The sequence below is a fragment of the Xiphias gladius genome, chromosome 23, assembly GCF_016859285.1.
Source record: "Xiphias gladius isolate SHS-SW01 ecotype Sanya breed wild chromosome 23, ASM1685928v1, whole genome shotgun sequence".
NCBI lineage: Eukaryota > Metazoa > Chordata > Actinopteri > Istiophoriformes > Xiphiidae > Xiphias > Xiphias gladius.
The window spans coordinates 20,035,827-20,055,767 of NC_053422.1; the positions used below are offsets into that span (position 1 = coordinate 20,035,827).

At 42.2% G+C, this 19,941-nt stretch overlaps 1 protein-coding gene across 7 annotated transcripts in view; it reads left to right on the forward strand.

Moving 5' to 3' along the window:
- The window catches only part of sncb (synuclein, beta), a 134,175-nt gene that overhangs the window by 103,998 nt on the left and 10,236 nt on the right, over positions 1–19,941 (forward strand). For 4 of the 7 annotated variants that reach the window (XM_040119017.1, XM_040119020.1, XM_040119015.1 and 1 more), the window contains one exon: positions 19,695–19,828. In XM_040119017.1, coding sequence (XP_039974951.1) covers positions 19,708–19,828 — 121 coding nt within the window. In that variant the 5' untranslated portion in view covers positions 19,695–19,707. Of the gene's footprint in view, positions 1–18,582; positions 18,666–19,694; positions 19,829–19,941 lie in introns of those variants that run through there. The other 3 variants (XM_040119018.1, XM_040119021.1, XM_040119022.1) reach the window with 2 other exon arrangements.

Genomic DNA, 19,941 nt, shown 5'->3' on the forward strand with positions numbered 1-19,941 from the left:
TTTCCTCAGACACCCTGCCCCATGTCCCAAAGAAACCAATTACTCCCTTGTCTGAAGCTTTTCCGCAGCTCAATATGCCAACTTTTATCCTGGTCAAGGCAATCATTATTCGTTATTTCACTACTTAGTTCTCATATTCTTTCTTCAATCTTGCACATGTGGTGGCTCATACATAACAAAATGTTGCTTGCTTTTATTTTACTTCTGTGCTGACAAATATAAAATCCTTTCAAGCACAATTAAACTTATGAAAATAATAGGCAATTACAAAACACTGAGAAGGTTTGTCAAGTGCAGCAATGTGAAAATAATGTGAATTTGTGTTTTCGGACATTGATGCTAACTAACATAGTAACAAAATTGGTTCACTAGGTTCAGCAGGACAGCCATCAGCCAACAGTCAGGGGATTGCCTACAATATATCATCCTGCATACAGTAAATTCAGCATTGTCACACTATGAGTATCCATGCAGCATGGTATATAATGGTGAGTGTGCAGCAGTACGACTGCACTTCATTAATCACAGTTATACCAAATTCAGTCTTGATTCAAAGAAAAAGAGTTTGGCCTGTAGGTTGACATGAAAAACAAAATAGTTGTAGTACAGACAGTCGGGCAACAAATTAAAGGAAAAACCTACAAAGTGGCTCAGTAAGGTGTTTGGCCACCGTGAGCCACCAGAACAGCTTCAAGGCTCCTTGACATTCATTCTACAAGTCTCACGTTCAAAATCTCCCATAGGCCTTCAATTGGGTTGAGATCTGACGACTGCAAAGGCCACAGCATATGATTCACATCATTTTCATACTCATCAAACCGTTCAGTGACCCCTCGTACCCTATGGATTGGGACATTGTCGTCCTGGAAGAGACCACTCCCATCAGGATAGGAAAGTTTCGTTACAGGATAAAGGTGATCACTCAGAACATCACTCAGAACAACTTTGTATTGATTTGCAGTGACCCTTTCCTCTATGGGGATAAGTGGACCCAAACCATGCCAGCAAAGGCCCCCTACAGCATAACAGAGCCACCGGAGCCCCTCACTGTAGGGGTCAAGCATTCAAGCCTGTACCGTTCTCTTCGTGTACGCCCCTCATGCACTCGCCCACTTGTTGAGAATATAGCGACTCATCTGACAATATCGCTGTTTCCTACATCTCTGTAGACCAGTGTCTGTGGTTTTGGCACCACTGAACTCTCAAGTGTGCATTCATCTTTGTAATGAGGGGTTTATGCACTGGAACCCTGCTATATTATCCCTCTCTCCCTCTGTAATTGTCGATGGACTGTTCTTGGTGACAGTCTGATCACGTCCTGCGTTGACATTCTCCGTCACCTGATGAAGAGTTGCTCTTCTGTTTTTCCTTACATTTCACACTAATGCGCGAGTATCACATTCATCAAATATGCGCTGTTGACCACAATGTCAGACCCTATTTACTGACGTCTTTCCCATAGATCTAAATGCAGACCTCACTTTAGTCGCTGTTCCTACTGAAACAGGCCAGTTGAACAGTCTTTGTGACTGAAGTTCCTGCCATCCGTGTCCCAACAATGAACCCTCTTTCAAAGTCACTTTTCATCTTTTCCTCTTGCCATCTTGATACAAAATCAGCATCAACTGGGCCTGCTCAGCATTTTTATTCATGCCACAGAGCATGATTGGATTTTAATGGTTTAATTGAACCATGCAGCGCACCTGTGTGAAAGCATGTGCATTTGTTATGTTTCTCCTCTCATGTATTCAGGTTGTTCCTTTAATTTGTCACCTGTCTGTATTTCTACAGCAAATAAAGAGCTGCGTATCACAAAAAGAATACCATACACATGCTAGCTTTTGTTGCCTTCAAAAGCTTCTTGTGGTCTGTAGCATGAAACCCTTTGAGAAAAAGAGTCTTCTTGATCTGCCTTCATGCAACTGAGCTTTTCACTGGGGGAAAACTCTGTATGCATATTTAGCTTTGGTTGTCACAAATTTCACAATTTTGAACCAGCCAGCAGCGTGGTGTCTGGCAGGACGGTCTCGGTGGGTGTGAGGATGATTATGATTCTCTGTAGCATTCTATATTTATAGCTTATACATTTTTTAATCTTTAAAGCTTGAAATAATGACATTTTTTTAAGACAATGACTACACACTAAAAATCACTTAGGTCAAAACTGACCCAATTTGGGTCAATCTATCACTGACCCAGTACTCATTTAACTTTACTTACTGCCAATAGGTAGAAAACCACCCAACACAAGGGGTTGTTTTGATCCAGTGTAAGAAAAGAAACTACATTAACATCAGTTCAAAACATCCCATTGGTACTGGGTAAAGTAGCCCACTGTTGCATTGGTGCTTTATTGAGCCACACTGGGTCAACTTTTAACCCTGTGATTTCAAGTGTGTGTATTGTCATGTAGGCCTAAAATAGAGACGTGCAATATGGATGAAATAACAGTATATTTAAATTTAATATCACAATATTAATATATATAGTGATATAATACATTGTCTGGCAAATCAATTGATGAATTGTTAATGGGTAAAACTAATCTAAAACTGATCTAGCTAAGTAAATACATGAAAAACCAAAGTACTTTGTCACACTGATACAAAACATGTTGCCAATAAACAGCATATAACCAAGTTTGGTGCAAATCGGTTCAGTAGTTTTGCAAAATATCGCTGACAAATAAACCAAACCAACAAAAAGACGTGGGTGAAACATAACCTCCTTGGCAGAGGTAAAGTGCACATTTGTAATACAATATACCACGCTGTCATTTGCTCCATGCTGAATACAAGGAATAATCTTAGAGTAATTTGTTCCAAATAAGAATTCTATATTCTCGTATTTTCAAACCACTACAAATAATTTTCATGCCCCTCGGGCAGAGTAACCGTTGCAACCACCCCAAAACAACATTTCTATCCATGAGCAGATGCTTGTTTCATCAAACTTTACTCAAAATGTTTAGAAAAACTTATTTGGCCTGTGTTGGTTGTTGAATGAGTGTGAAGCAGTGGGTCAGTGGTTTGTACTGTCTCCTCACAGCAAGATCCCAACCCGACCAGCTGGGGCCTTTCTGTAAGGAGTTTAGCATGTTCTGCTTGTGTCTGCGTGGGTTTCGTCCTGTTGCTCCATTTTCCTCACACAGTCCAAAAACCTGCAGGTCTTGTGAATCGGGGGCCCTCCAATGCGTGTAGTGGGTGTGAATGTGTTTGTCTGTATGTGTTGGCCCCGTGATAAACTGGTGACCTGTGCAGAGTGTATAACACCTATAGGCTGCAGCCCCCAGGGACTCTAAGCAGGAAAAGAAGCTATAGAGCCTGGATGGATGGATGTGACATGTCAAAATGCATTGATTTAAGATGTAGACTATCGGTGAGATGCTGGCACCTTAAGAGTCACACTCAAGCATTTTTTCCCTTTAAGTTTCCATATGAGGCGTTAAAAGTCAAGCAAATTATTTCCCCATCCAATGATTGCCTCTTAGCAATATTTATATATTTTAATGATGTAGGTTTTTATGATTCTACTGGCTTTACTGTTGAGTTTATAAAACACTTTGACTTACAAAGTAAGAATCTGAGTCATGTGTTCTATGTGTAAAATCTGTACTGCAACCATCATACAAATGTTGTGGAGTAAAAAAATATGGAATCTCTCTCATAAATTTAGATAATTTAATTTTGCATAGTTGTCTTCTTCGCAGACACAGTAAGTCTATGAAAATCAGTTTCATAGTAATTTGGGTGAAATGTAATTTTCGTAAACATCCTGTTAGACTAAGTTTTTAGATGTATACCATATACTACATCCTCAATGACACGACATGTTCCTCTCCACACCAAGAAAGCCCCACTCCTGCCACCGAGGAAAATAAACCAAATGGCCACTTGTGACCATGTAGTGGCATCATACAATGTCAACAATCAAGTCTGCATTATGCAGAAAGTGGGTAAACAACAGACTGAGGGACACAAATTGGCTCAACACCAGCTGTCTAATTAGCTTTGTGCTGCTCTTGAAAAGCAAACAAACAGTGAAAGCGGGACGGTCTGAAAGCCGGCCAGGCATCGGTTCTAAGTGTTCTGTTCCCCCCAAATCAGATGGGGCTCTCTAGTTCTGCTTGCATAGAGAGAGAGAGAGAGAGAGAGAGAGAGAGGTTTCAAATAAGGCACACACATTAGATCGTACGTGAAGTCCCCAGAAGGCCTTTGCGCGGTTATTTTGGAAACACTGTAAAGACTCACAAGAGGCTCGGGTAGAATTTACATTTTAATGACACCTTAGCTGATTGCTATTACTTGGAGTTCCTCGCAACCGCCTAGTTTAAGCTCAAGCGAAGCACACAAGAAAGCATACACACACAGACACAGAAAAACAGCCACATTTGCCCACGCAGGCCTGCAGATATGCACACACACGCCCCACTAATTTCACACACTCCTGCTGAGAGGTTGTTGCAGAAACAAACTGTCCTGTAAACATAGGGAGAGAGCAGAGAGCACACCCAGGGGTACATTACATGACAAAAACACCATTCTCTCCCAGCATGATATGGCTAGAAAAAAAACATTTGCGACTATTTTCCTGCATTAAAAAATGTAAAAAATAAAAAAAAGAGGCTTTTTATATTATATAGGACATGAGGAGATCCAGTTAAAAAAAAAACATTTAGGGGAACAGGGAATGGGGTGGTCTTTTTTTTCCTTTTTTTTTCTAACATCACAGTGACAGGCACGGCAATGAGTAGCAGGAGCACCGTGACAACTGGCATTGGTGACCAGTGTCACTGACGATTTTGCTCTGCCAAAGAAGACATGTATCACGTCAGAATCGGCAGGACTCGTCACTTCCCTTTCATATAGCAACAGCCTGCGTGGGAGTGGAGACAAACCCACATTCCCACGTCGTTATCAGGAACACTGCAGTCGGGGGCGTGAGTAATGATTAGTCACATACAGTGGTGGCTGCCATTCACCGGTCGTCACTAGAAAAGATGGCAGTAATGGCAACTTGAAATTCCTGCCGTTTAATGACATTTTTGGTGGGTGACATCAAACACACTATGAGGCCGTTTGATGCTGTGAAAAACAAATCCAGCTTGTGCTGTGAAACAGAGTCCTGGCAGCCCTAACACCGCTTTATATATGATCAGTTCCTCCCTTGTAAATGGCATAGGCTCCTGGCACATCCAGAATAGGAGACATCTTATCTGCAGCACCCCTCTTATCGCTCAGCCCCAGCAGAAAAACTATTGCCAGGTAGCAGGCTGTCATGTGACACGCAGGACTGTGACGAGCCACAGCTCGGCATAGTTTGCCACACCACTGGCAGTTCCCATGTGATAATACATAACACAACAGTACTGCGGCGTCTCAGATAGCACCGAGAAAATGAACCCAGTGGTGATTTATATCTGCCTTATTAAAGAACTGACCTTGACCATGGGGAAAACGGGATTAGTCTGATTTCTTTAACAAAGAGGCAGGATGATGTTATGCTGTTGAAATGAAGAGCCTCTTCCTTTTCATGCCATTTTTTCCCTTCACTTTCTCTGTCTTGCATTTACTAGCATCCAGTGTTCATTGTCCCGTTAAACAAAAGGAAGGGCTGATGCAACAGTCTGCGGCCAGGCGTCTCTCCCTGGCACAACATAAACACGGCAGACACCGACTTCCCACTCGCTGTTGGGCAACACTGCTTGAGCATACAACGCACACGCGCGCCAGCCGTACTACCTCAGACAAAGCCTGACTAAAAGGTGATTGAAGGGGTACGCACATCCCACAGACTGCAGCCAGTGGCAGGTATAAATCGCTTTTTTTCTCCGAAAGAAATACATGAGCATGTCATTTTTGACTGCGAGAAGACGGGTGCGAGAAGGCTTTTTGTCCAGAACCGTCATCATTTCGACTAGGCTTGCATTTCCCTGCTGTTATGGGAATTTAATAAACATATCCTAATTAAACTTAGGTAAAGGAACCCCCGGGCTCTATTATTTGAGCATTTTTGCGATATTGCTCAGATTTCACAGAACTCCTGGGCGAAACAGACACAAACCCTCGCTACTAGCAATTACCTCGGTGACGGTGACCGGGGTTCGGTTAAAATCCATTCTGAATGCTGGTAATTGTAGAATGAGAAGTGATAGTCTCAAAGGATGAAGGCCAGTTCTTGGATAAATGAATTTAAAGGTATTTACATTGCAGAATTGACTGGGGGACATTGAATTGACCTTACATTATTAGGATGACTTCTTTCCTTTCTCTTCTCCCACATGGAACATTAGTGCTCCTCTCCTCCCCTTTTCTTTCTCATTTTCTCCTCTGCTCTCTATACGGCTGGCTCCTTTTTCTCTTTACCGATAGACGTTATCTCAAAGACCAGATCACCATGGCAACAATTAGTCACATCGTCATCGCCCACACTTGTATTTGATGGCTGTTTTTATTTTGGAGGGTTTCTCAATGCGCCCATACCTCACTGGCAGATTGCCAAGTAACCTGTTCTGGTGAAGAAGGAACAATGTTGCCATCTGTTGGATCCATGTGTTTGCACAGAGCGAGAGACATTGAAAAACACCCAGCATCCCTGTGATGACTCATGACAGGCAATCACATGCCAATAAAGACCTTCGGCTCCAACCAGGAGCTGTATGGGTCAATCTTATTACACACGTTTGAAACACATCTAAGCCTTAGAAGCTCCTCTTTGAAAAGGTCAAACGCGCACCATCGCATTTCTTCCCCTTTAAAATAACAGAAATGGAAAACAAAGATCCTATCTCCCTCTACTTTCTGATATAAAATGCAGCCATACACACATAATGGTGTTTGAGTAGCTCGAGGGTAGCTTGGTTAATTAAACATAGAAAATATTTGGGCTAAGGACCAGTACATGCATTTATTCATCAGCCCCTGCCATATTGTATATCCCTATCCTAAATGAAAAGAGTTCTCTCTTGCAGCGGAGTACAAACTAATGTGAGACATAATACATTTGGCTGAGATTTTGGCTTAGTGTTACCCTTGAAATCTTGGATCTGTTTCTGCTCTCTGGAGGTGCTAATTAAGTTTTTTTTTCTTTTCCTAAGTCTTACCGTTAAGTGATGTAATACTTCACAGTCACAAATAATTTTCCATGTGGGACAGATCATTGCTGTTGTTATTCATTCTGCTCACTCCAATCCTCGCCAAGGAAATGATGTTAAACTGTTTACCTACATTATCAGGATTTGTTCTCCAGATAGTGCTAAGAAAGATATTCCTCAGCAGGAACAAAGTTGGTCGGTCAGAGTGAGATAATGTAATATTGGAGAAAAATGAACTCCAGTCTGCTGGGGGCACTTCTGCTCTTTCACCATAGGTGGGGGCCCCTGCTAAGACGCAAGCCCTGGGCTATATCTTAATTATTATTCTGCAGAGCTGTTCAGTGAGGGATCTAATTCAACATCTTTATAGTCGGATTTACAATATGGCTTGTCCTCTAAAGATAAATGACCATGTCACACTGACCAGTCGCTGGCACACGACTGCGCTCTGCTTTCAGGTCTCCGACAAGAAAAGACAGCAGCTTCCCAGTTCTTGGACCGTAAAGCTCTGCTATGGCTTGCCAGATACTGGGAAATAAAAGAGACAATTGGCCTGCAGATGCTCAATGGTCCTCTGTAAACTGGGTACTGTCTTCATCAGCTGTGCAGCAGGAGACCAACTACAGTTTCACTATAGTAGTGACTGTAAGCAAAGCTGTCCTGTATAAAATAATGCAGTCACAAAAATGGGCATTTATAACAGGTAAGATGTACAGATGAAGATCAAAATGCTCTTATTTCTACAACATACTGTATATGCACATGAATTTATACCAGCCTTTTTAACCCTACGGTATATCCTTATGTTTAAAAACATACTCAGCTATTCATCTTAGTTTACATTTGGATTCAGCACCAGTCCTTAAATATATAACAGTTGTAGAATGTTTTCCATTTCATTTACTGTAATGTTCATGGCACTTTTAAGGTTTCCTCACCAAAGTGGTGCTATATTTGGCTGCATATTGTAAGACTACGCCGTGAGGTAAATGATCCCCAAAAAACCTTGGCTTAAAAGTCTGTGAAAATTTCTACATTTTATGCTTTGCAAATTAATGCAAGCACCTCGTTTCCTTTCATTATTTATTCATTGGGAGCAAATGTTTTTCTCTGTATCCATGTGGAGGCTTTTTCCCCATCAGAGGACAAATATACACTAACCTATCGTTATTTTACAAAATAAAAAAGTGCTAAAGAAACACTTTTTCATGTTTGCAGTCAATATACACTCCCTACAAATACCAAAAAACATTATCTTGGCACAGAGGGGCAAATAAAAATTTCTGACTTGTTTTTCAACAATTGCTGAGTTTTCTGTGTCAGGCAAAAAGCCTATCCCAGGCAGATTTGCATTAAGTTTTATGGAGATTACCAGTATAAAAATAATTTGACTGTTGATCCCTTGCCAGTCAGTGTTATTCGGGGATCGGGCTCAGATATCTTCAAATATCCTAAATATCACTACAACATTATATAACTGTGAGTTTAATCTGATTTAGGACCCCATAGGTTATAAACATTCAATTATGGTGTCTGTTTTTCAGAAAATATTGAACTGATGCTGATCTTTAGGAATAAATTTTCAGAAATCTGTAGAAAATGTTGCGTATGTGCTTTTAATGAGCTCTCGGTTAAATTTGCATTCTTTGGAACAGTTGCTTTCACCAGTTATCTACAACAGCTCATCACACCAGTTACCAGACCTTAAACAACCCCATTTAATTAAGCTGGATCGGGATCCTAACATAGACAGACTGCACGCATTGTTAAGGCCTTTCCCGCACCTTTAAACGTCTGTTGTAGTAGACATCCTCAAGACTGTATTGATCCTCTTGGGTACATTAACCTATCAATGCAGTAGGCAGTGTGCATTATGATTAGGCAAGTCGAAAACATCCACGTTCCTCACTCAGAGGTCAGCGAGAGACAGCTACAGTAAACCACAAAGCGCCGCATGGAGCAAAGTCCTGGCATTAATATGAATGAGATGGAGTTCACGCTACGCCATATCTATCATCTATCATGGAGCAAAGATACCATGATTAATTGGGGACTATTACGCCTATGGCACATCTGGACTATATAAGTGGGTCCAAGGTATTGATAGGGACACGTGGTTATATAAGGGAGGCGAGGGAAGAGGGAAATAGCCGGCCATTGAGGTGCGGTGTAATTAAAGTGCAGGGGGCGCTTGTGGCGCTGGCGGGCTCCTTGCCACGTTTCCCATTGACTTTCAACTGGACGAGGAAGGTCACCAGCAAGGTGTTTGGAGCAATCTCCGCAAATTGTTGGACTGAGGCTTGATAATCTCCAAGGCTTTAATGGATCTCAGATCTGTTTACCAAGTGAGTGCACCTTGCAAAGTCATTTGGCAATTGTTTTACCCTCTAACACAATAATAGAACTGGAATTGGCTTTTTGATCAATGACATCAGTGGTTAAGTTGATATATTCAATAAGCACGACAACCTTGAGCCTCATAGTATTACTACGTGCGTGTTTGTGTGTGTGCCTGTGAATTACAGAGCGAGGTGGCCGGTCTGTTTGTACTGTACCCCTGAACTGTACGAAAGAATTCATACTTGTATACTGAAGGCATTTCTTTGAATTTTCTCTTCAATATCTCATTAAACTGCTTTGAGGAGGTTTGGCCAATAGAATATTTGTGAGTAAATCTGTTTATGTACACAACAAAGTGCATAATGTGCACTGTCTATTCTGTGCTGTATGTTTATCCCGAACTCCCGAGACAGCTGAATATTGCATCAAAGGTAACTGTAATTTTAAAAAAACCAAAATGCTGAGCGCACAATAGTTTAAAATAGCGAGGAGGAGGATACGGCGAGGGTTCTGGTCTGTCTTGTCATGTGTAAGAATTATTGAATTTTTACCAAGGCTGGGCGAAGTAAGCAGTGAGTCTGAGGTGGAGAGGGACTCTGGACTCGCTGCCTCAGAGTTGATCTGAGGACTGTGATGTTTCCTCTGGTCTACTCTCAGGCATTAATGGTTGAATGGATAGGATTAGACATGCCTGAAGACTAAACCTGCCTCTAGATTCGCTCCCAGCAAATCTCAACAGCCTGCATCTTAAGCTCAAATAAGCACTGTGGTCACTGCCCTCCCAATAATTTGAACAACTCCCAAGTGTAAAAAACCCCTCTCTCATTTGTAGCTCATTTATCAGATAGCTATGCAGAGGCAAACCAAAAAGAGAGAGAGGCAGAGAGGGAGATGACTACCACACAACCAGCCTTAAATACTTTCACTTCCATAGCAACAACTCTGACAGGGAAAATGAGGATCTAATATACACATTATTTCAGGAGCTAACAGCTAATAGTTACAGATGATTATTGCCTATAAGATCGCAGGATTTCAGTCTCTTAGGCTGACACAAAGAGATGGGGAAGGAAAAATGAGCAATATGGTTTCATAAGTATTTAACAAGAACTACTTATGACTTGTTACGCCGCACTGCAGCTCTAATGCAGTTGTGAAATATCCCCCCTTTACAGCCTTTTAAGACAGGATTCTTTTTTTTTTTTCTGCCACTTCTTTGTCATCTTAATTTCACTGCAGCAATATCCATAATTCACAGGGATTTTCCCGGCCTCTCTCTTTCCCATGCGAATAAAGTTTAGAGATGGATTCCCCCTAAGTTTCATGAAAAAGTGTAAGATTCTCAGGCGAACAATGCGAACACTATTACAAGACTTGGCACAGAAAAGCCTCAAAGGCCTTGGCACAAAAGCCTGTACAAATTGAGAAGATAGAAGTGCAAACTCATTAGCTTACCAGGTTTCCAATCACAGAATTTTTTATATGCTCGATGTCTCAGTCTACAGAGTTCTTATCTGATGAGAGCCGTTTTGCCCAACTTCAAAGGATACAGCCCTGCCTCAGAACTTGTGGCCGATGTTTCCAGCACTGATATACTTTGTCTGAACATATATGCTGAGATACAACTCACCATAGAAGCGCCTTCTTTTCTTGCTATTGAGTTTTGCCCTGAGCTCCCGTCACCGGAGCATGACACCCTGCCTTCTACTGCCATTTTGGTGAGCACAGAAAAATTCTGCATTGTTATGTATGGCCACTCGCTCTTCTGAACCTATTTTTTGCTTTTGCTACAGTGTGACAAACTTCCTTCACCACAATTTCTTCAAGCACTTTTGAGAGTGTGAATCTATCTGCCCCCATCCAATATAGAGCTAAAAGACAGCCAAGATATTTCCCAAATGGTATGCAATACAGCACAAGGAAAAAAGAAATACTTGACTTCGTGTTTAGGGGCAGAGGCAATTGGAAGCTCTATTGAATCAGCCAGTTTGATCCCACTTCAACATGCACTTACTGGATGGCAAATTTGAAAAGGCCAAATCTGAAATAGCAACTTGTTTCAGCCTTGGAACAGGTAGAGGGTGCTCTATATTTGACATCAGAATACCTATATTTCACATGCCAACTCTATGCACAACAAAGCAATGTCTGGTGACAAAAAAATGACAAATCCTCCTGTAAAATATGCTCTTTGTGATGCAAATGTAGCCTTTGTAGATACTGTTGACTTATCGCATCCTCCTTGTTTGCTTTCTGTAAACCCAACTGGATGTCTTTTCTCCTGCTGTATCAAGTATTTAATCTGCAGTTTGAATATTATTATTGCACTCAATCCTGGATTCATTTACGTAAGTGACTGGATTCAAAAACTGCAGCCATACGCACATACATTCATTGCACCGCGACTATCAATGTGCTCCACTTTGAATCGTCCCCCCGGGTACACCATATGGGAGATGTTGAAAGATATACTGCTGTCATTCGTGATTCTGTCTTTTTTTTTTATGTGCTGCCTTGCACAATGATGGTGTAGGTAACATATTACCCTATTATCCCATTAAGGTTCGTACCTCCAGAATCTGCAGCGCTCATTTTCAGACAGCTCGTCTCCTGCACCATTTTCATCCTGTTCTGAGAGCAGCTCCTCTGCGATGCTGCACTACCATCTGCTGGGGAACCTAAAGGCAGAGTCACTCAAAGCAAATGTTTCCCTCTCTCTCTCTCTCTTTCTCTCTCACACTATAACAGAGATTGATTTCTCTGTCTGTCACTGATGACATTGTACGACTGCTGTGTTTAAATTAGCGGCAGTCTGGTAAAAGAATAGAAATGAATCAAATCCCCCTGGACCTAAATCTCAGAATTCATTTACAAAATATATTGAAGTACTGTAGGAGTTACAGAAGCCCCCACTGATATGGCTTAAAATTGACAATGATCTGTGACAGCTCCTATTTATGATTAGGCTGTTGTCTGGGTAGAGTTGTGTGCTAGAGGAGAGCGCTTGACTCTGGTCACAGCAGAGACAGCCAATAGCCACAGCTGTTTGACTCATCTAAAAGACAGCACAACACATTATGTAATGCAATTATGCATCAACATTACTAGCAGTAAATTGTGCAGGCAACTCACCAGCTGGGATGGCTTTATATAACCGCAAAAAATTGACAAATAAAAGAGAAATGGGCAACCTTTTCCTGCAAGGAGCAAATTCAGGCACACAAAGACCATAACTTATCTTTGTGCTCATGCAGTCAGCCTTGAGATGGGTTAACAAATTGCTATGACATAATTGTAATATTGCTTCCAGTATGTCACACTATTAATCTGTATAGCTTGGCTTACATTCAGGTGCTTTATATCGAGTTAAATCATTGGTGAAAGTGCTCTCACGCAGATTCATAGAATTAAGCCTGCATGCATAAAGAAGATGGAGAATAGCTTTGAGCGCCTGGTATGTACAATTTGCATAATGGCTTTAATTTTAGTACATCCGTTATTATACCCAAAGGATAGTTCCATCAGCAGACTATAGACATGCCCACCCTGTGTATAATGTATACAGCGAATAAAGGATCACTAAAACAAATGTGTTAACAACAGATGTAACATAAATTAACACACGTTATCAAAAGCGTGGGTCTATTTTTAAGAGATATAGAGAGATCACGGAGTTACCTTTATGAAAAATACAGACTGGTGTAATAAACAAAAACAAATACAGCACAAATCCTCTCTAAGAGCAGTAAACAGGGCACATTATGACAGTCACAGTGAGAATAGGCAGTGTGTATAATTAAAACACACATACAAGTTTTGTTTCTCTCTCAGCATCTTTATCATGAGACAGCAGTTCCTCTTGAGCCATTTTGGATGTGTATGCTCAACTTGCTGCTCGTACACATGCATGGAGACACGCAGAGCTAAGACCGTTCCAGGTGATGACGGCAGCACCCTGCTACGTCTACTAACCGGCACGCTCCAGCTCCGGAGCGGTGTCACATACAAGTAAATATTTCACTCCGTGCAACCGTGGGTATACATTAAACTGAATCGACTCATGTATGTCCTGGGTTGATATGTGCCCGGGTAAGTGCTGTGAATAGTAATCACGCTCTGTGAGAAGTTCAACAGTCTCTGCTGCCACCCAGAGGTGCTAAGGTTGCTGGTTTATTCATCGTCATTCTTAAAAACATTGTTTTCCATTCAAAGACCTGCAGCAAGCCCCCCCCCCCCCTTTTTTTTTTTTGGTTTTGGTTTTGTGGAAGACTAAAGAATATTAAAACGCCATCTGATGCAGTAAAATGTACCCAGTCATTCATGATTGCTTCAAAGAGGGAGTAAAACTCAGATTTGAAGTCTCCCACAGGCAGGGTTTTATTTTCACCCAGCTCTATGAGGCATCTGCAGTGTGTATTCACATGCCACGGGGAAATGACTTGCAATCTAAACAGCTGTAAATTTCAGCTGTAGCGCAGCCTCAGCCTACGTCAAGATTTTATAACTCAGATTGATTGGAATTATGTAAAGCTTGCTGTGACTGACTGACTCCACTCAATGGATCTGTGAAAGGGGAAGCATCATGCAGGAGCTCAGGTTGTAAAGAAGCCATGATAGATAAATGCAGGTTCACTGGGGGATAAAAAAAAAAGGACTGAGGCTGAGGAACTTGACTGAGCTAGCGATTTTTAAACTGCACACAAGGAACATTTTGTTTCACAGCTTATTTTCCATGTGAATCCCGTGTGTCCCATGTGTTTAATCAGCCTCATTTTTGGCCTGCTGGGTCTTTGGAGCTTGCGCGGTCTAATTCAGAAATACCCTGCTACTCATTCACGCTTAAATTACTGGACAGCCACCTGTGCAATCATAATCTTCTAATGCGGACCACTGGGCATATTTTGGGCAAACATAGGAGGTTAAGGCCCAGATATTATCCAATTTTCATAAATATACCTAAGCTCAGGATGAAAGTTGTTCCCTTTAAAGTGCTGTGCAAGTTAATGTAGTGTAGTAAAACTGTATTTGTTAAATGGATGGGAAAACCAAGTTTTCAAAGGCTGAACACCGGACCCTTATTAACAGCAAACAGCAAGCTGTTCTAAGACAAATAAGGTAAACCTGCTGAGAGGAGGCTTTAAAAGGTACCGTTCATTAAAATGCCGTTAATGCTGAGGGGTTTTAGGAATTTTTCACCAAGGGGAGCCAATCAGGACCAAGTCAAACTGTGATGTGTTTACTGGAATAATTGAGTCCCATCAATCTCAACTTTTTTTGAGTTGCAGAAATTGTAACTACTGAAATTAAAAATGAATTATGATTTGGAAATTTGGAATTTGGAAGTATCAATAAACATGATCATTAAAGGACCCTAAAAGATTATTCAGAATCATCATTTGATGCGTTTTTGATGAAAGCTCAGTCGAGCATTTATCTAATTTATTCTTTCATTTGCAAGATTTGACCCAGTGTTGATAAGCTCAGAAATGATTATGATTGTGATCAATACAAATTAGAGTCCACTTGAAAATGAGAAACTTATCCAATTACCTGAGGTGTATGATAAAAATCACAAGTTGAACTATAATTCCTAAAATGGTTGTGACTCAATGAATGATCAGTTAGACCTTTACTCAGCTCAATATCTACATCACAAGGCTGCAACTCATGATTACATTACAAGCAGTTTTAGCTTGTTAGCATGCTTTACAGGACATCATATTCATTTGACAAATTCTTTTTTCCAATGTGACTTACTTCCCAGCATGCATTGTATTTCAGTTCAGACTCCAGAATCCTAGATTACTTCTAGGTTTAAATGAAGGTACACGAAGGGGATTTGTGTGTGTATTTTCATTTATACGTAGCTGTGTCGAAGGTTTTAAATCCCAGGATCCCTTTCAACACATATTCCCACAATCATTAGTCAGCTCGACCGCAGATGTGAAATCCACTTTATAAATACTGGTCTGAATGTGGCTCCAAAAGTAGAAGTGATTCCGTGTGTGTGTGCACATCATAAACTGAACCTGAAAATAACTCTTGAGGGAATATTTGTTACCGGAAACCAAATCTGAGAAGTCATTATGACATAATAGTTGCTGGCTGAAGCTGATACCTGTTACGTGTATTGACCATGTTAAATTGACTCTGTGAGTCATTTTTCAACTGTAGGGGAGTGAATGGCCTTTTACTAACTGACTGACACACATTTTTAAAAGGGAACATGCGCAGCCCAAAGGGGCTGACTTGAAAGCCCCCTTTTTTTTTTTTTTTTACATTTTAGCAACTGTGTCATTAGATTTGGCAGCTTTTTCGACCCTTTAAGGTCTTCAAAAAAAGGGAAGATGAATCTTCAGTCCTCATGCTTGCCGTAGCTGAGGCTCGGCTGTATTGTGAAGTCAACTGCACAACATCCCATCTGAAACAGATCTAACTGCAGTGCATCATTGGTATACTGTATGTGAGAAAAGCATTTTCCACTTGTTCTGATCACTGAGTGTATAAAAAAAAAAAAAACTTGACTTGCCCAGTTTTTTTTATTTTTAGCTTAAAGAACTCAATGTCCTTTTTTTTTTCTTTTTTCCACACTGAACATGCGCTCAACCAGCATGGTCTGTGGTTAACAATATGGGTAACAATGACATTCTTTCAAAAATGATGACCAACTCTATTTCATTACTATAGATATTCTCCACATAGTTGGTTATTGCAGCACATCAGCTTATTTTGAAAAAACAGGCGCATGAGAGGGTAACCGGAGCTAATGAAATGGTGGCTTACTTTAGGGATGCTTTAAAAACACTGGTTATTCCTTGAGTTCCTCGGATTGAGGCAAGGCAATTTTATTTATATAGCACTTTTCATTAAAAGTAAACTCAGTGTGCTTTACACTAAATTGCATGTACAAACATTACCCCACTTATTTGGAACAGGAACCTTAACTGAATCGGGTTTTATTTAAATTAATACTGATGCTGTTGTTGTTGTTCGTATTAATGAAATGAATTTGGCAATGATGCTGTGAATATTCCTAATTTTTAACAAAAAGACGATCAGGTGAAGTACTCTGTTTTGAAAAGAACATAATGATGTGGTCTCATAAACAGCTCTTGCCTTTGATATCCATATGCAGTTTCAGGGAGGGACGCTGAAAATGCAGAATGATCAGCATGCCTTTACTACAAACCGCCACAAGAGGGCAGATGTGTCTTACGGCTACACGCAGTCAGCGATGAAACCAAGATAGTGAATTCCCAGAGCTGACGGGCCGGTTTCAAAAGAAAATCTGGATTTACAGTATGTAAAGTTATCTTGCAGCGCGTTAATGGCAGATGTTAGCCCTTTCTGTCGCGCACCTTTTTCTGCGGGGCTGTGTAATGTTCAGCGGCCTTGGGCAGAGGCAGACTTTCGGCTCAGCACCCTGGACAGCTCCCGGCTGGGACTCGGTGGAGGATGGAGCTTCACTCACTGTTCATGGCTGAGATAAGATGGGTGCTTATTAAGTAGCGTGTAATTGATGGGAGGATGAAAAAGAAGGTCGTTGTTGTGTGTGAACGCATTTCTTTCTTTGTAGGACGTCACGGTGGTCGTGCCTCTGTAGCTTACCTCCTCTCGGGACGTGACACACAACGGCCGGATCCGTGTCGAGCCAGAGCCACGGCCCTGCCCACTCACGCTCACGGGGACCAGATGAGACATGACAGGCAAATTCAACAAGACGTAGCTATCTGGGATTTCCTCAAGCTGGGGGGGGGGGGGGGTCGCAATCACTCGCCCACTACAACCGGGATGGCGTCACTGCACATGCGTCAGACAGGGAGCTGGTGGGGGGGGTTAGTCAACCCTCCGGCTAGGCTGCAAACCAGATCCGCGGATAGTGGGAGAAACGCGCCGTTTCCGGCGGCAGCAGTTTTAGCTCGATGTCGTGTGTGTTGCAGTCGTCTCCCGGGTTCGGCGTGGAGCACATGAAGGCGTCGTGATCGGTGCTCCGCCCGCGGGGGACGTCGCGGTTCGGGCTGGGGCTCGTCCTCTGCTCCGATTGGCCGAGGCACGCTCGACGCAGTCGTAAAACCACACGCGACGAAACTGCCGAGTCCTGACCGCAGCGCGTGGAAACTGCAGCTAACACGCGAAGTCGGAATCGAGTAACACTTAACGTGGAACATTAAATAACCCGTCTTGTGTTCTTAAATTATTTAAAGTTTTTTTGTTGTTGTTGTTGTGTGTGCGCGCCTTCTTATCTTAACCAATTCACCAGTTAGCTTCACTTGCTGGTCAAAAAAAAAAAAAAAAATCAATATACAGCACAGCCTCATGTGTCTTCATGCTAAAGTAACCCTCCCCCATCTCTTTCACAAAATGGTTTCACCCTCAGATCACACTCATGCCTGGTGAATGGCAGCTCTGAGTATGTCAGTACAAACTACTTGTATAATGACTGGTTTCAAATGTTTGCACCCCACACAGCTGGCAAATCGGCTAAACTGCCAATTGGAGCAGTTGAAATGAAAGATGCAATAAACTATAAGACATCACACTTACATAGGATGGAGGTTATATTTCCTAACGTAAGCCAAAAAAAAAAAAAAAAGGTGATACCAGTTTTCAGTGCAACATGCGGAGTCCGTAGCAAAGTTAAATCCAAAAATGGACTCCACAAGAACCCATCAGCCAGGTAGGCAGAGCAGAGTTACTTCTGGAATTATTTTTACCTAATAAAAGTTCACAAATCGTAACCACACTGCCTGACAAAATGTAGTGTCCCTAGAGTGACTGTCTGTCCAGAGCCCACATCATTGTCCTCAGTCGGATTTTCCTACGGTGTAAGGACAGCAGTCCGACATAGTCACATCGCAGCCACATAGCTCGATCTTTCAGCGTGGACACCGGTGATCGGGGCTGCGAGAGGAGACGGGACAGGGGGACGTGGTGCGCCCCGCTGTGCCAGTGTTCATCTGAGGGCGATCAATAGTGGAGGTGAGCAAGTGATGATGGAGCGAGAGAGGGGAGGGGAGGGGAGGGGAGAGGAGGGGGTGGGGGGGTAGGGTGTGGGGGGGGGGGGCGTGATAGTCTCAGCCGCACTGTGAAGGGGGCCGTTCCTGTTGGTGGAGATCAGCCCGAGGAAGGCCCACCTAGTGATCATTTGAAGATATCTTCCATTTAGACGATAGTTTGACTCGACCGTGCGGCAGAATCATAAGGGGACAAGTCGAAGGCTATTTGTAAATAGGTAAGGACGCGTCATTTTTCTCTTGCAATCCTTTATTGTTGTAATATTTTAAGCATATAGAGGTCACCACCATTTGAGGACCATGCATGTAAGCGTCGTCATTGGAAGGTACTGGTTATATAAAAAAAAAAAAACACAAAGCTCTTAACCCACATTCCTATATACATATATAATACGAAAGCTCTTGCTTCTGGTCTCGGTTCGTTATTAGTTGTGAATGGAAGATAAAGCAAAGGCAAAGCCATCCAGTCTGGCACGGATGCAAACGCGAAAGCTGGTGGACATAGTAAATCGCCGCACGTAGTGATTACAGGCTTGACCCTGCAACATCCAGGATGGGACCGGGAAGGATGGGTGTCTGATGCGGGAATATCATTTGAGCTGTCAGTCTGCAGCCCGGTGTGTTTTACCAAGATGTTCCCCAGCTCAGATTACGTCCACATCATTCAACGTTTAAAAAAAAAAAAAAAAAATTCGTGATTCGTGCAGATATGGTAGTGGACATCGTGCTTCCCTTCCCCCAGCAACGTTGTGTAGCTCTTGCCATAAATGCCACCTTCTAGTATAATATGCTGCACGGTCCCCTGAAAAGGCCTTCGCCTTTTCCCAGGCGCAGTCCTGTCGCCCCGCTGCCACTGAGAGTAGCATTACGGGCGAGCAATAATTAATGAGCGCCCTCACAATTAATCATTTCATTGAAATCTTTTTGCCTTTGAATATTTCATGCATTGACGAGGATGTGAAAAGGGGGTTGAATGCATGAGTGAACGGAGCGTTTGTACTACAGCCTGATGGCTGGACTGCAGCTGTCAGGATCTGCCACGGGAGGCGGTGCTGCCTACGGTCTTGTGTTAGACTGAAATCCTTAGAGCCCTGTAGAAATAGATGGAAATAATCTACTGAAAGTTGCTCGTTAATAGCATGAGCCATTAAATGTCATCCATGCGCATAAATGAAGTAAAAACCACATGTGCACGCATTGGCAGCGGCTATGGTGACTGACAGCCCCTATGCTCCCTCTCTCCACAGTAGCTCGGCCAAGATGGATGTGTTTATGAAGGGTTTGTCTAAAGCAAAAGAGGGGATGGCTGTGGCTGCCGAGAAGACCAAAGAAGGAGTCGCAGTTGCAGCTGAAAAGACTAAAGAAGGAGTTATGTTTGTAGGTAAGATGATCAGAAATCTCTGTTCGCAGGTTATTCACTCGCAAATCACACACAGGCCCACTGAGACTGCTAGGGTTCCTGCCTCATGCAGGAGCAGCAACAAATTAGCAGCG